Raw genomic sequence first — 17,775 nt, 5'->3', positions numbered from 1 at the left:
AATACAAATGGAGATAAAAACAGCAAGCAGGGAGGGTCCCAAGTACTTACAGGAGCTTCAAAAGACACACTCCCCCAACCAGAAGCAAACACAGCTATCCACAACACACATTAACAACTACACAGGCAGGTACCCAAAACTATTCAATATTGTTAAAACACATGCAGACTGTGAAACATTGCTGGAAGACTAGGCATCCAAATGGCAGAAGAAATTTAATGTGTAACAAATGCAAGGTGAAGCACATTGGAAAGAATAATCAAATCCTTAGCAATGTTACCTGATGCTAGGGTCCACCTTGGGGGTCAGCACTCAAGAAAAAGATCTAGGTGTCGTAGATAATATACTGAAATTTTCTGCGCACTGTGTGGCAGAACCAGCAACCAAAAGAAGCAAACAGGATGTTAGGAATTATTAGGAAAGGGATGGATAGTAAGACCAAAAATGCCTTTGGACTGCTCCATGGGGCAACCACACCTTGAGCGTTGTGTTCTGTTCTTGTTGCCCTATCTCAAAAAAGATACAGTGGAATTAGAAAGGGCTCAAAGAAGAGCGACTAAAATGATAAAGGTGATGAACTCCTCTTGTATTAGGAAAGGCTAGAATTTAGGGCTCTTCAGCTTGGAAACAAGACAGATGAGGGGAGATATGATTGAGGTCTACAAAATCCTGAGTAGTGTAGAACAAGTAGAAATAAATCACTTTTTGACTCATTTCAAAAGAATAACACAGGACACTCAAGGAAGTTACACACAAATACTTTTAAAACAAATAGTAAGAAATATTTTTTCACTCAACGAAGAGTTAAGCTCTGAATTCTGCCAGTGGATGTGATAACAGCAGGTAGTGTATCTGGATTTCAAAAAGGTTTGGACAAATTCCTGGAGGAAAAGTCCACAGTCTGCTACTGAGACAGACATAGGGAAGCAACTGCTGGCCCTGGTAGCTGTAGCATGGAATGTTGCCACAATTTGTGTTTCTGCCAAGTACTTATGACCTGGCTTGGCCTTTGTTGGAAAGGGGATACTGGGCTAGATGACCATTGATCTGACCCAGTATGATACTCTTATGTTCTTATAAATGCTGTTACCTAAACAGGACCTCCTGGCTATATGTCTTCCTGCCATTCCATCAGCTTCACTGTATCTGATAATCTGTCATGTCAACAAGCAGAAACCAGTTTTGCAAAGTCTTTAATATTTACAATCAGAACAACAGTGCAGAATTATACAGAGAAGTCTTACAAGTGGTCTATAAATATACTGACACAGTGCTAACTGCAGTCACTGCAATCTTCTCATATCATGTTGACTACGAATGGTGGGGGTTACTCCTGCCAGTGTTGACTCGGGCTAATCCAAAACTCTGCAAGTTTCCTTTACACAGTCCTGTAACAAACCTTAATCCAGGCCTGAATGATCCTGCACCTCTCATGGATATACCAGGGCAATACCTTTATCATGCGATTGCTGATGCTGTCGTGAACTTTGAAATGTCTGAAGATTTTGAGAGAACATTTGTGCAGTTTTAAGTTGTACACTGTCAGTTTAAAGGATGTTTACTAACAAATCTGTATGAAACATGGCAGAGGTCCCCACTCAATCACTAACAACATGGATGATTGTGCCCCTGCTCCTTTTACTCAGCACTTCAAAATCATTTATTACAACAGGCTCAAAGCAGCTGGGACAGGCAGCTAGAGGCAGGATCGGTCTTCAGAGATTATTTGTTCTCCAGAAGCAGCGTGACCACAGAACATTAGCTTGTTGCTGCCCCTCAGCATTTGATGCAACTACCACTTAACCCCCTTATCAGATCAGGAAGGTCTGAGGTTGGGTATTCCTTCCTCCTCTTGGGATCTGGCCTGCGGCGGTGGCTCCTCATCCCCTGTGTCCTGCTTGTCTTTTTCAGCCTCAATCCAGCTCTGAGGAGCAATTCCTTTCTTTGGCCCATGGGGAGGTGGCCCGATCAAGTTTTCAATGTCCTCATAGTTAATTACCTCTCTCTCCAGCAGTGCAGCTGCCAGCTAGAAACAGCAAGAAATGATTAGAAATAGTTTAGGGCTTTGTAAAGGTAGCTACTGAAAACTGATTAGAGGAAGGTAGAGAGATTCCTCAACAGTGTCTGCATTACATTTCAAAATAAAAAGAAATTCAGTCACTTGTATAGGGAACCCCTCCACACATTCATATTGTATCAGTTCATTTTCAGGAACATCAAATGGATGATGGCATCTGCATAGGAAAAGGCTGCTCTCCCCACACTTCACCCCACCACCATTGCCAGGTGTACATAAAACATTCTTAATGGGACATGCCTCAAATGCAGGACCCAGCTGTTCTCCTTGCACCAAAACCATCGCCTCCTCAGCATTGATTGTGGACATGGGTTATTCAACAGCACAACGCCCAGGAAAGACAGCATCCCCACAATCAGAGCAGTGCCAGAAGAGCTCTAGGATTTGATCTCTGGAGGTACTAGCTGCACTGCAATGTGTGCTGAAATCTAGTATCACTATTACAACCATATGGGATACCAGAATACACAAGGACAGCTCATACCATTTGCAGCTTGTCCCGGTTATCCAAGAGCAGGTTCTCTGTCTGCTTGTAGGCTGCAGCCACCAAACGTTTTGCTTCCTATAAAAAGAAATGAAGGAAGTTAGTATAGACAGAGACCTGGATTTGTTCACTCAGTTCACAATTGCAATTGTTCTACCACCCAAACAAGGCCAGCCAAACTAAGCAGTTTACAATCATAAAAAAACACAGTACAATTTACATAAAAATCATAACGCACATTCTTGCAACAGAGAACATACCATGCCCCCCCCCCCCCCCCCAGGAAAAGATAAGCTTTTATAGCTTCCTAAACTTGAGGCTAAGCTCTGATGTGCCCATAGCGGTAATGCATTCCAAAGTTCACGTCTCATTGCCCAAAAAATTATGACGGGCAGTTGTGTCTTCTGCAAATAATGCATGGAAGGAATCTCCAAAAAATATGGTGAGATGGTACATGCCACTGTGTCAACTAATTAAGCTGGCTTAACAAGTCATAAGACAGGTCAATACTGAGCTCTTAAAAGTGAATCCATGCAGAAATCAGTAGCTAGTGCAACTCAGTCAAAAGCAGAGCAGCACTGGCTCAATTACTACCCATCAACACGTGTGCATCCACATTTTATATCAGCTGTGATTTCCTTACAGAAGACCCAGATACAACGCATTACAGCAATATGTTACACCAAAAGTTAAAGATGGCAGTAATCACAAACTTAGAATGGGGTTGAAAACGTTCACTAATACAAAGTATAATAAATACCCACATCCAAAAAGTTGTTTTGTCAGACTATCACTATCAGGCCTCCCACTCAGTCACCTCTCCCCTCTCCAATCGGTTCAAAACTCTGCTGCCCGTCTCGTCTTCCGCCAGGGTCGCTTTACTCGTACTACCCCTCTCCTCAAGTCGCTTCACTGGCTCCCTATCCGTTTTCGCATCCTGTTCAAACTTCTTCTACTAACCTATAAATGTACTCACTCTGCTGCTCCCCAGGCTCCTTCTGCTGTTACTTACATGATCCATGAGTGACTGTAGGCCTTGACTGAAAGGACGTCGTCCTACACCAACACCCTCATGCGAGTCTGGGAAGGATACCTGCCCAATGCTAGGTATCATGCCATATTGCTTGACCATGGAATAGGCCACCTGGGTGACCTTGCGCAGGTCATCCTGTGCTCCTGGAAGAGAGAAGTCCTGCAGTCATTATATAGCCAGCCCCTGAATATACTTGCCTACTCAAGGACACCTCCAATGGATAAACAATCAAGCCTATGCTAGTCAATGCAGGGTTCAAGAAGCTATTACCTTCTTTACTTTAATGGTACCCGTGGGAAGTGATAAAGCTCAACTCAGGGACACTACGTTCAGTGACTCAACAAAACACACAAACCTGTTAAATCCTTTTCCTCCTTATTTTGCAGCACACATTCCTGCTTAAGCCTCAGAGGCATCAAGCCCTATATCAATGGAGACCTTAGAAGAACTGCCCGCTGGTTAGAGTAGCAGGCTGAGAATTAAGTCAGTGCTCAAATCTCACAGGCACTCTTTGTGAACTTGGTTGAGTCTGGAAAACGGAGCATTCAAATGGCAGATTCATTTTTTTTTTTTTTTGTTTCAATAATTTTTATTGTTAAACAACAGAATAAACATTACTTCCTTAATTCACAGTAGACATTTGACTATTTCTTCTTTGATACACAATTCTATACTTCTCTCACTTTACACCTTCTCTTTTGTCCATCAACTGTAAATCTATAATTGAACATTGACAAACTTTAATTTTTCATTTCCCCCCCCCCCACCCCTACCCCTCCCCCCCCACCCCCCCATCAAGCGCCTATTACTAACTCACTTGGGTCATTGCTCTAATATGTGTCCAGAGTTCATCTTGCCTGTTATAAATTCCCAACCGTTTATCAGTTAATTTCTCCATCTCCTCAATTAGAGAAAGTTTTAGAGTCCAGTCTTCCTCTGTTGGTGCCGCTTGCTGTTTCCACAACCGAGCAATGACACTCTTTGCAGCTGTCAAGCACATCCTCTTCAAACGTCTTTGCCATTTGACTCCTCGTCTGTTCCCCAGGCCCAGCAGGCACCATTGAGGCTCACACAAAAAGTTTTTGCCTGTATGGGCAGTTATCTTTGCCGTTATAGATTGCCAATACATTTGTAATTTCCCACAGGACCACCAGATATGCAAGAAAGTTCCCACATCTGTTGTACATCTCCAACAATACTGGGAGGCCCCTGGAAACATCATATGTAGTCTATATGGGGTAAAATACCATCTCGAGAGTACCTTGAAGGCATTTTCTTTCAATAACACGCATGTTGATGCTTTATTGACCTCCGAGATAATGGCCTTCCATTCATGAACTGTCAATTCCTTTTCCAAATCTCTTTCCCATTTAATCATATATAGACATTTTTCAAAACTCCCTCCCCTTATAAATTTATATAACCGGGATATAACTCCCTTCATTGTTCCCAGTGAGCCCCACATGTTTTCTAAGACTTCATAGTCCTCTGGATCGTTTCTCAACCATCCTTGTGTGTAAATGTAATGTTGAACCTGTAAGTAGAAGAATCTGTCCCTGTCCATAACCCCATAGTCTTCCTTGAGTTCTGTGAACAATCTCATTTTCCCATCTTCCAATAAATCTCGAAACCTCAATATGCCCCTCTCAGCCCACCTCTTTGCTACCGGATTTCCCAACCCCACTCTAAAAGTAGGTTCCCCTTGAATATACGCGTATGTAGATGTTTTTCTAGTTTTCCAGAAGCGTGTCCTAAGGGAACCCCATAGTGCCAACAAGTGCCCAACAAACGGATTGGTAGTAAGCCTGCCAATAGTAGGATAAGCAGAAGATGCCCATATTACTGACTGCAGGCTGTGCTGCTGCACCATCTCCTGATCCATGTGTGCCACCACCGACCATTTCTCCTGACCCCACAGGGATATAAGTTTCATTTGTGCTGCCCAGTAATACCATTCGAGGTTAGGAACCCCTCTCCCACCCAACTCTGTCGAACGCCAGAGCAGCTTCCTGCTAAGCCTGGGGGCCTTGCCTCCCCAAACAAACTTCACTATAGCCTGTTGTAGGGTTCTCAGTTCCCTCCCAGGGATTGCTACCGGTAATGTTTGAAACAAGAACAAAAGTCTGGGCAATACGTTCATCCTAATCGATGCTATCCTGCCCCACCATGACAACCACTTTCCCGTCCAACCCTCCATGTCTTTGCGTATTTGCCGGAATAACGGTATATAATTTAGCTGATATATCTGAGAAATCTGAGCTGGTATTTGGACTCCTAAATATTTAATTTTATCCCTCCTTAATTTAAAAGGAAAGTTTCGAGAGAGCTCCTCCATCCTAGGTTGTGCTATGGATACCCCAATCATGTCAGATTTATCATAGTTTATCTGAAAACCCGAGAGCCTACCAAACTCCTTCAGTTCTGCCATCAATATAGGAAGATGCAGCCCCGGGTTATTTACAAAAAATAAGACATCATCAGCAAATAATGCCAATTTGTGTTCAGAGCCACCTATCATTATTCCTGGAATGTCAACCGATTCACGCACCCTCTGAGCTAAGGGCTCGATCGAGAGTGCGAACAGTAACGGTGACAGCGGACACCCCTGTCTGGTACCCCGTTCAATCTGGAAAACAGATGTATACCCCCCATTTACTTTGATTCTTGCCACTGGTTTCTCATATAGTCGTTGTATCCATCCTATCAAACCCTGGCCAAACCCTAGATGTTCTAGAACTTCCCATAAATAAGGCCAGTCCACCCTGTCAAACGCTTTATCTGCGTCCGTACTCAAAAGGGCCACTGGAATCCCCCTCTGTTGGGCTACCCACATCACATGTAAGGTGCGTCTAATATTATCCGCTACCTGCCGCCCCATGACAAACCCTGATTGATCAGTATGAATCAATGAAGGCAGGACCTTTCCTAACCGATCAGCAACTACTTTAGATAAAATCTTAATATCTAGATTTATTAGTGATATGGGGCGATAGGAGGCACATACCGCCGGGTCTCTACCTGGTTTCAAAAGCACGGAGATCCCCGCTTCATGCATACTCCCCGGCAATGATTGGCCAGCCAGGCATGCATTCCCAACCCTCAACAACATGGGCCCCACCTCCCCTACAAAAGTCTTATAAAACCGAGCAGAATACCCATCCAGGCCGGGCGCCTTCCCTCCCTGGAGACCCTTAATCACCCTTTGGATCTCTTCAAGGCGAAATGGGGCCTCTAACTGATTGCGTTCCAAACTTGATAACCTTGGGAGATGCAGCTTTCCTAAACCCCTCCTGATTTCTTCCCCCCCTGCCCCCCTCTCACTGCTGTATAACTTCTGATAAAATTTCTCAAACTGATCCCTGATTTCTCCATCTCTATAGTACATCTTATCGCCCGCCCCTTTTATTTTTGTTATTGTGTGGCTCCTTTGTCTCTGCCTCAAAAGATGAGCCAACATCCGTCCAGATTTGTTTCCAAATTCATAAAACTTCTGTTGGAGTCTTGTATGTAAAAACTCCACGTGTTCCACCTGCAGTTTCTCTAATTCTGCTCTACACTGTCTTAATTCTTTCAGGACTATCCCAGAGCCTCCCTCTTGGTGACAACATTCTAATTTCACTAATCGTGCCCGGAGGTCCAACTCCCTCTTCTCTCGTAGCCTCTTTTTCCGGGCTCCCCATTTGATGAAGTGACCCCTCACCACTGCCTTTAGGGCATCCCACAATGTGCCATCCAAAACCTCGCCAGTGTCATTCACCAACATATAATTCTGAATGACCCGGCGAATGTCATCCCGCACCCCACTATCCCCAAGAATCAATTCGTTTAATCTCCAAAAGAGTTGGCGCCTTTCCTCAGTCAGACCTTTGAGCTCAAGCTCCACGGGGGCATGGTCAGAGGTGGAAATGGACCCAACATGTGAATCAACCACCTGATCCCACAACTGGCGGCTACACCATACCATATCGATTCTTGTGTAAGTATTCTGAGCATGAGAAAAGAAGGTATAGGACCGCTGGCCTGGGTGTCTCAGCCTCCATACATCTACTAAGTCTAAATCAGAGACAAGTGATTTTAACTGTGTACAGTGTGCTGGGGACTTATCCATCAGCCCCTTTGAATGATCCATTAATGTCATGCTAGTATTAAAGTCCCCACCCAGGACCATCCCCCCTTTCTGGAACTGGGAGAGCTCCTTATGAATCCGAGTAAAAAATTCTCCTTGTCCTGAGTTGGGGGCGTATATATTTACTATGGTCACCTCCTTGCCATACAGCTGACCCCTAATCGCCAGGCACCTTCCCAAAGTATCCCTATATGTTTCTTCTATGACCAGTGGGATGTGTCTACGGATGTATATCACTAATCCTCCCACCTTGCCCCCTCTAGCATCACAGTGTGAGATACAGTCGCTGTACCCCCTATGTTTAAGTAGGTGTAAATCCCTCTTCTGAATGTGTGTTTCCTGCAATAATATAATATCCCACTTAAGTTTCTGCAATTCTCTATGTATCAAATTTCTCTTCTGTGGAGAGTTCATACCATTAACATTCCATGACCCAATGTGAAGACCCTTGATCCCCTTCCCTCCCCCCCCTCTCCCCCCCTGCTGGGCTGAGCCATTACCCGCCAGCCGCTAGTAATGAGGAAATCACTCCCCGCCGGAGCTCATCGCCCTCTTCCCCCCAACAACATTTCCCGGTCCCCTCCCCCCATATTTCACAGATTTTACTGAGTTCCCAGAACCCTTTCCAACAATAAATAGACATCCTGTAACAACTCCAGAACAATCCCCCCAACTGCATAACATCTTTTTCTTAACAAAACCCCATGAAACCTTTGAGGTAACTGAAATCCTGAGTATCTCTCGTGTCCATTCAAGGTACTTTCTCCTCTGTTGATAGCTGTGAAGTATTCTCTCTTCGTGGGCGCACTTTATGCCAGGATGACTCTTTTTTTATCTTTGCTGTTACACTTGATCTCCCCTCCGCAGCTGCCGGAGGCAGATTTGTATATCCCAGCTCTGTAAGTACCTTCCAAGCCTCTCCCAGCGTAACCACTCGTCTGGTGATACCTTCCGCTGTAAACTGGAGGCCAAAAGGGAAGATCCATCTATATCTGAAATTAGACTGCTGGAGATATGTGGTTAAGTCTTTGAATTCTCTACGCCTCTGAAGAGTGCCCAGCGCTAAGTCTTGAAACACCAGAATTTTTTTATTGTCCCAGAGTAACTCCCCCTGGGATCTGGCTTTCTTCCAGATCTTGTCTTTGATAGTATAGTCTTTAAAGCATACAACAATGTCCCTGGGTTGCTGGTCTCTCCTGGGCCCCAGACTTCGATGTACCCGATCAAATCTTATTTCAGACTCCTCCATATTAGTCTGCCCCTCAGAATTTATATCCAATATTCTGGCACAAATTTCCCGAATCACCTGTGCACAGTCTTTATTCTGGTCCGTTTCCGGGACCCCTTTGAATCTCAAATTATTCCTTCTGGAGCGATTTTCCAGATCTTCCACCTCTAATTGCAATTTTGCTTTTTCAGCTTGCACGATCGTGAGAGCAGTACGCAGGCCCTCCATTTCTCCCTCCACGTGCTCCAGCCCTTCTTCCACCTGCTCCACCCGTCCTCCAATCTCTCTCACCTCTTTTTGGATATCTGTGACCGCCTCACGGATAGTTTTCCGAACCGCCGACATTTCAGCCTTTAAGGCTTTAAACCACCTCGCTACCTCTTGTTTAGTCAGCTCGGTATCACTTTCTAGTTGATCTGTTGGGTCCTCCGTTTCGGAGCCAGAATCCGCGGCGGCCATTTTGTTGTGAGCTTTCTGCTGGGAGCGGCTCGTGTTCGCCGCCTCGTTTTTCTGTGCCGCGGCGAACTTGAATTTTTCCAGCCGCTTTCGTGTCGCCATTACTTCTCTATATCTTTCACCTCAAAACCACCAATCTCGGGGGTTAGGGAACCAGGAAATAGCGCTTATTTCTTCACTGCCCCGACGGAGCTCTGGATTCAGGCTTCCATCTCCGACGGTGACGTCACCTCCTCCCACTCGGCAGATTCATTTTTATATGGTTAAGTGCAAAGTGATGCCCTTAGGAAAGAATAATCCAAATTAGTTATATAATGCTAGGTTCTGTTGGTGGGGCTGCAAATATGAATACCTAGAATATGTGGAGTCAGTGCTGGTAATGCATAATACTAAGAAAACCATAATCTACGGCCAGTAAATGTGAATTTTAGACACAGCCAATAGTTTTACTGCAAGCCTGTGATTTGCCCTTTTCCACTTAACTATGGCTGCTAAAACGCCGAGCTGCCATTTTGAACATGCTCAGCTAAAGAAACAATGAGAGTAGTAAGTGTTGTATTTGCGGATTTTAAAAGAAAGTATTTTGTGAGTTTTTGTTAATACTTTGCCTTTATTCATTTTGCAGCATCTGAAAAATTTTCTCCCCCTGAAGGAGCAGCAGGGTCCCACGAAATGGTGGCCAGCATCGGGATGAATGATATAGCTGCTATGATATGCTACACTTGAGTTAAGTAGCTGGTTTTTGAGAATTGTAAGAAAGCATATATAACAAAATATAAAAATATTAAGTGAAGATATCGGAAGAGGTTTTTTTTTTATGCATTGATTGATGCAGCAGGTTTATTGAAAGATTTTTTTTTTGTAAAAAATTGAAAGGACCTGCATTATCCGAGACCTTTTCCTCCCTGGCTTATGATTCTATTTTGTATTTGAGTGTGAACAGGAAGTCTAGCTAATGATAGAGCTGAACATCATCTCTCCCTACATTCCTCCCTGGGAACTCCGTTCACCGGGTAAATCTCTCTTATCTGCACCCTTCTCCTCCACTGCTAACTCCAGACTTCGTTCCTTTTATCTTGCTGCACCATATGCCTGAAATAGACTTCCTGAGCCAGTACATCAAGCTCCATCTCTGGCCGTCTTCAAATCTAAGCTAAAAGCCCACCTTTTTGATGCTGCTTTTAACTCCTAACCCTTATTCACTTGTTCAGAACCCTTATTTTATCATCCTCACTTTAATATTCCCTTATCGCTTGTTTGTCCTGTTTGTCTGTCCTAATTAGATTATAAGCTCTGTCGAGCAGGGACTGTCTCTTCAAGTTCAAATGTACAGCGCTGCGTACGTCTAGTAGCGCTTTAGAAATAAGTAGTAGTAGTAGTACTCTTTGGGATTCCGTACGGAATGTTGCTACTCTTTGGGATTCCGGAATCTTGCTACCCTTTGTCCTTATCCCTTATGTGTGCTGTTTGTCTGTCCTAATTAGATTGTACGCTCTGTCGAGCGGGGGCTGTCTCTTCATGTTCAAATATACAGCGCTGCGTACGTCTAGTAGCGCTATAGAAATGATAAGTAGTAGTACTAGTCTTTGGCATTCCGGAATCTTTGCTACTCTTTGGGATTCCGGAATCTTGCTACTCTTTGTCCTTATTCTTTGTTTGTCCTGCTTGTCTGTCCTAATTAGATTGTAAGCTCTGTCGAGCAGGGACTTTCTCTTCATGTTCAAATGTACAGCGCTGCGTATGTCTAGTAGCGCTTTAGAAATAAGTAGTAGTAGTAGTTATAGTGAAGTGAGAGTTTGATAGGGCTTCTGAAATTCACATTCGCCGGTGATATTTAACAAAGCCAAAGACTACATTTTCCACCATGCTGTATATTATAAATGAATCTGGTACTTTTCCTGGATACAAAATGAATTGAACTAAGACTGAACTGAAGCCATTAAACATTTACCGTAAAAAGGAAATCAGTTCTATTCTGGGTTTATCCCGCTACAATCTAAGCAGTTAAAGATACCGATAGCCCTACTATATTATTTATCGAAATGTTTACTAAAAAGATAAGTCTTTAAAACTTTATTAAATTGTAAATAACCAGAAAGCGATCAAATTTGTTCAGGTATAGAATTCCACAACTTTCTAGCTTGCTAAATAAAAGAGCCATCAAGAACTTTCTTGTAATGAACTTTTTTAACAGATGGAAACCCCAGTAAAAAAGAGTAGAATAGAAATGAGAATTCTTCCAAAAAGCTGGATAATTTACTTCTTGCTACACTATCCTCATTTGGGTTCCAGGGCTCTGTCCTCTCCTGGTTCTCCTCTTATCTCTCCCACCGTACCTTCAGAGTACATTCTCATGGTTCTTCCTCCACCCCCATCCTGCTCTCTGTTGGAGTTCCTCAGGGATCTGTCCTTGGACCCCTTCTTTTTTCAATCTACACCTCTTCCCTGGGCTCCCTGATCTCATCCCATGGTTTCCAATATCATCTTTATGCTGACGACACCCAGCTCTATCTCTCCACACCAGACATCACTGCAGAAACCCAGGCCAAAGTATCGGCCTGCTTATCCGACATTGCTGCCTGGATGTCCAACCGCCACCTGAAACTGAACATGTCCAAGACCGAGCTTATCGTCTTTCCACCAAAACCCACTTCTCCTCTTCCTCCACTTTCTATCTCAGTTGATAACACCCTCATCCTCCCCGTCTCATCTGCCCGCAACCTCGGAGTCATCTTTGACTCCTCTCTCTCCTTCTCTGCGCATATCCAACAGATAGCCAAGACCAGTCGCTTCTTCCTCTTTAACATCAGCAAAATGGAGCAATTAGACCTTACCTGCTAATTTGCTTTCCTTTAATCCCTCCGGACCGGCCCAGGATTGGACTGATGGGTTGTGCACGCCTACCAGCAGGTGGAGACTGAGAAAAAACTCTGACTCTAGCGAGCCAATAGGAGCCCTGGTCATGTGACCCTAGCCTCAGTATTTTCATAACAAAGCAGAAAGAACAAACAGTCTGTGCCTCAAGGAATTCAAGCAGCCAGCGAGCACTAGTAAGTACGTGCTCTTATTATAATGGCTCACCGAGTACCCTAACCAGAGCATCGGTATGGCCAGATTATCCTGGCTCACCACGTACTCTAACCAGAGCAGCGGTATGGCCTTATCACAATGGCTCACCGAAAACCTTAACCAGAGAATCGGTATGGCCTTATCACAGTGGCTCACCGAATACCCTAACCAGAGCATCGGTATGGCCCAATCATTGTGGCTCACCACGTACTCTAACCAGAGCAGCGGTATGGCCTGCATAGAAAATGCATCATCTTTTTTTTTTTTTTTTCTTTTTAAACTTGCAAACAAAACAGCTCTGCAACCAACAATTGAACATAGAAACTTAGACAGAAATATAGAACACGGGAGGGGCCTGGGCCGGTCCGGAGGGATTAAAGGAAAGCAAATTAGCAGGTAAGGTCTAATTGCTCCTTCCTTAGCATCCCTCCGGACCGGCCCAGGATTGGACTGATGGGACGTAACAAAGCAGTAGTCCTATGGGAGGGACCCCAGCAGACCCGCTGAAATCACTCACGACGCAAAAATCGCCTCCTGCCGACACTGCACATCAAGCCTGTAATGCTTAGAAAACGAATGGAGAGAGGACCAAGTTGCTGCCTTACAAATCTCCGCTGGTGGAACCAATGAACACTCGGCCCAGGACGCCGCTTGCCCTCTAGTTGAATGAGCTTTAACAGAGTTCGGGACAGCTTTACCTGCCAAAAGGTAGGCTGACCCTATCATCTCCTTGATCCACCTAGATAATGTGGGCTTAGAAGCCGCCAGCCCCTTACGGTGACCGGCCAACAGTAGAAAAAGACGGTCCGTGCGTCGAAAATCTTCCGTAACTGCGAGATACCGCTTAAGCACTCTTTTAACATCCAGAGTATGTAACTGTCGCTGTTCCTGCGTCCCTGAGGCCGATCCCAAAACAGGAAGAAACACTGACTGGGACAGATGAAAACGGGATACCACTTTAGGCAAAAAGGAGGGAACCGGATGAATAACCACACGCTCCTTGGAAAACTGCAGAAAAGGAGATCTGCATGAAAAAGCTTGCAACTCTGAGACTCTCCGAGCCGATGCAATAGCCACCAAAAACACTGTCTTAAGCGTTAGATCCTTCAAAGAACATGCTTGCAAAGGTTCAAAGGTGGTTTCGTGAGAGTCGAAAGAACCAGATTAAGATCCCAAGATGGAAAGACTGATCTTACCGGAGGACGAAGAAGGCTGACTCCCTTTAAAAAACGAGCCACTTCCGGAAGACAGGAGAAAGATTTACCTCGAATCCGACCTCTAAAGCAGGAAAGAGCTGCCGCTTGCACCTTAAGAGAAGAAAGAGACAGCCCTTTATCCAACCCTCGCTGTAGAAAATCCAACATCTGAGGCACAGATGCTCGAAACGGAAGGATGTCAGCCTCTGCACACCAGGCCTCAAAAATTCTCCAAGTACGAATATAGTTTAGCGAAGTGGAACGTCGACGAGACCTAAGCATGGTGGAAATCACCGGTCCTGAAAAACCCCGTTTAGCTAAACGGGCTCGTTCAAGAGCCAAGCCGTAAGACAAAATCGACCCGGATCTGGATGTGGAACTGGTCCTTGAACCAGCAAAGTCCTGTGAACTGGGAGCTGAAGAGGAGGCGCCACCAATAGCCGCTGTAGATCCGCGTACCAAGGACGCCGCGGCCAATCCGGTGCTACCAAATTACCGGTCTTCCGTGATCTTCGATCATCTGTAGGAGACGGCCTATTAGCGGCCACGGAGGGAACGCGTAAAGAAGGTCGGAGGGCCACTGTTGCAAGAGAGCGTCTACCCCTGCCGCTCTTACCTCCTTTCGACGACTGAAGAAACGAGGGACTTTCGTGTTGAGATTGGATGCAAACAGATCTAGAACTGGAGTGCCCCAGCGCTCCACTATCAACCGAAACGCCTGATCGCTGAGCGACCACTCCCCGGGATCGAGAGTGTGGCGACTGAGAAAGTCGGCTTGAACGTTTTCCACTCTGGCCACATGCGATGCTGAAATGGCCGAGAGGTGAATCTCCGCCCAGGCGAGGAGACTCTCCGCCTCCCGACACAATAGACGACATTTCGTTCCCCCCTGACGGTTGACATAGGCCACTGCCGAGGCATTGTCCGACAGAACTCTGACCGCTTTGCCTATTAGTAGAGGCCTGAAGTGCTGCAGGGCCAACCGGATCGCTCTGGTCTCCAACAAATTGATTGATTGAACTGCTTCCAGTTGAGACCAAAGACCCTGGGCCCACTGCCCCAGGCAATGCGCTCCCCAGCCTCGGAGACTGGCATCTGTTGTTAACGGTATCCAGCGAGGAGATTCCAAAGGCATGCCTACTGTGAGATTCTTCATCCGCAGCCACCAAAACAGCGAGCTGCGCTCTCTGTTGCGGAGAGGCAGACGCTTCCATAGTGACTCCCTCTGAGCGGACCAACGCGATAGAAGAGACCACTGAAGAGGCCTCATATGGAGTCTGGCCCAGGGTACTACTTCTATGGTGGCTGCCATGGATCTGAGAATCTGAAGATAATCTCGAGCACACGGACGCTGCTGTTGAAGAAAGGCCCGAATCTGAGACTGCAGTTTTAGAATCCTGGCTTGCGGTAGAAACACTCGGCCTTGTGTCGTGTCGAACGTGACGCCCAAATACTCCAGAGATTGAGAAGGAACCAACCGACTCTTTGACACATTTACTACCCAACCTAGAGACTGCAAGAACTGCATCACTCGTTCTGTGACACGACAACTCTCGTGATAAGACTTTGCTCTGATTAACCAGTCGTCTAGATATGGATGAACCAGAATCCCTTCCTTCCGGAGGGCCGCAGCCACCACGACCATAACTTTGGTGAAAGTGCGGGGAGCCGTCGCCAAACCGAAGGGCAGAGCACGAAACTGGTAATGCTGCCCTAGAATTGCAAAGCGCAAGAACTTGTGGTGAGCCGGACGAATGGGAATATGCAAATAAGCCTCTGTGAGATCCAAGGCTGTCAAATACTCTCCCTGGCGCACTGCGACTATGACTGATCGCAGGGTCTCCATCCGAAAACTTGTGACTCTGAGAGCGCGATTGACCGGCTTGAGGTCCAAGATAGGGCGAAAAGAGTCTTCCTTCTTGGGAACTACAAAATAAATGGAATACCGGCCTTGCCTGTACTCGGAAGGAGGGACTGGACAGATAGCGTGAAGATCTAACAGCCTCTGTAGAGTCTCCCGAACCGCCCTCACCTTGAGAGGAGAACGACAGGGAGACTCCAGAAAGGCGTCTGCAATAGGCCTTGTGAACTCTAAGGCATAACCGTCTCGTATAACTTCCAAGACCCACTGATCTGAAGTTATGTGGGCCCACCTCTGATAGAACTGAGAAAGACGAGCTCCGACAGGCACCAGAGGAGAGGCCCTCGCCCCTTCATTGGGAAGGACGGGTCTGTGATCTAAAACCTGGAGAGGAGAAACTCGCTCCTCTGCGAGTACCCCGAAAGGACTGTGTCCTATTGTAGAACCGAGATTTATGAGGTTGAAACCCCGACCAGTCTGAAATCTACGGAAACCTCTACCTGGACCTCTACCAGAGAAGGAACCTCGACCGGACAGGCGGGGTCTATCTTGCGGCAATCGAGGAACTTTAGCATCTCCTAAGGAATTAACCAACTTATCCAATTCTTCCCCAAACAAAAAGGACCCCTTAAATGGAAACTTGCTCAATTTGGATTTGGAGGCCGCATCCGCCGACCAACCTTTCAACCACAGCGACCGGCGAGCAGCGACTCCCAACGCCAAAGACTTAGAAGATGCTCGCAACAAATCATATAAGGCATCCGCCAGAAACGCCGCTCCCGTTTCAATCCTAGCCACCTCTAGATCAATAGCTTGAAGATCATCCGAAGTCCTGTCCAGAACTCTCTCTGCCCACCTAAAACAGGCCCTAGCCACTAAGGACCCACAAATGGCAGCCTGTACTGCCAAGGAAGAGACATCAAAACTATTCTTGAGCAGAGAATCCAGGCGTCTGTCCTGAACATCCCTAAGAGCTGTTCCGCCATCTACGGGGACTGTATTCCGCTTATTCACCGCCGACACCACGGCATCCACGACCGGCACCTTAAGCAAAGACTTATCCACTTCAGGAACCGGATAGAGACGAGACATAGATCTGGACTGCCGGAAAACCGCATCTGGGGACTCCCATTGCGCTTTAATAACATCCCAAATATCCTGGTGCATAGGAAAAGTCTTGGTAGCAGACCTAGAGCCTTTAATCAAGAAATCGACCTTACGGACTGCCGAAGCTGGCTGTAAATCTTCAAAGTTCAAAGTAGAAGACACCATAGAAATTAGCTCCTGCAAATCATCCTTATGGAAAACTCTGGCTACAGCAGGATCTTCTCCCTGAGCAAAAGAAGTAGCCTCAGGATCTGGAGAAGAAGATTCCTCCCAGATATGTTCCGCCAGATCTTCCTCTTCTTCTAAGAAGGGCATTTCCTGCTCATGAACTGACTCCAAATGCTCCCGCCAATCCCCCTCCCTAGATCTCTTAGAGGGAGGGGGAGCAGCCATACTCAAAGGCCCTGGCTCAGCTGAAGAATCCCCTTTCTGCAGCAAAAAAGCCTGATACATCTGGAGCACAAACTCAGGAGGAAAACCCCCCTGCCTGAGTAGGCCCAGCCTGCATCAGTGCTCCTGCAGAAAAAACATCCAACGGAGGTACCGAAAGCCCTGCAGGCTGCGAGGGAGAAGGAGAGGGCGAATTCAAAATGGCCGCCGTTCGCGCCAAAACCGGCGTTCCGGAGTCCGGGGGCGCGCCTGACCCTTCTGCAACCACGGGATCAGAGCGCGCCGGTGAAGAGACCGAACCAGCTGACTGAACCGCTGCCGGCAAAACCGGACCCGACGCTCCCGCTAGCGCTGTACAATACTTACAAGCGCCTGAAGATGAAACACCCCGACGCTGACAAACGGAGCAGCGCTTAAGTTTTTCCGACATCGCTGACGCGCGCGTGCACGCGCGTGCGCGCGCGTACCCAATTCGCGCCGAAACTGTACTTTTTTTTTTTTTTTTTTTTTAAACAGCACTTCAATTAACAACACGAATCCCCCGAAAACAAATAGAAAAGGGAGCCAGGCCAGGCAAAGAAAAAACTGTGCTCTTTATGGTTCCCTGCTGTGGAAACGCTAATCATCCACACCACACACACTTGACAGTAACAGAGCTGCCTGCTCGTTTAATCAAAGGGGACTGAAGAGGTCCGTGGCAGTGAAACAAATTTAGCTTCTTTTTACATCTGGCTGCCTCTCCCAAAGG

At 46.3% G+C, this 17,775-nt stretch overlaps 1 protein-coding gene across 1 annotated transcript in view; it reads right to left on the bottom strand.

Annotated features, from left to right (window-relative positions):
• Nucleotides 1–1,176: 1,176 nt before the first annotated feature.
• The window catches only part of SPG7 (SPG7 matrix AAA peptidase subunit, paraplegin), a 75,879-nt gene continuing 59,280 nt past the window's right edge, over nucleotides 1,177–17,775 (bottom strand). Inside the window, exons 15-17 of the mRNA XM_030204607.1 lie at nucleotides 3,574–3,737; nucleotides 2,562–2,639; nucleotides 1,177–2,026 (exon numbers count right to left, since the gene is read on the bottom strand). Coding sequence (XP_030060467.1) covers nucleotides 1,817–2,026; nucleotides 2,562–2,639; nucleotides 3,574–3,737 — 452 coding nt within the window. The 3' untranslated portion in view covers nucleotides 1,177–1,816. The remainder of the gene's footprint in view (nucleotides 2,027–2,561; nucleotides 2,640–3,573; nucleotides 3,738–17,775) is intronic.

Source organism: Microcaecilia unicolor, chromosome 5 (assembly GCF_901765095.1).
Source record: "Microcaecilia unicolor chromosome 5, aMicUni1.1, whole genome shotgun sequence".
NCBI classification, from domain to species: domain Eukaryota; kingdom Metazoa; phylum Chordata; class Amphibia; order Gymnophiona; family Siphonopidae; genus Microcaecilia; species Microcaecilia unicolor.
The sequence above is the reverse complement of the archived record's forward strand: the minus strand, read 5'-3'. Positions and strand labels throughout refer to the sequence as shown.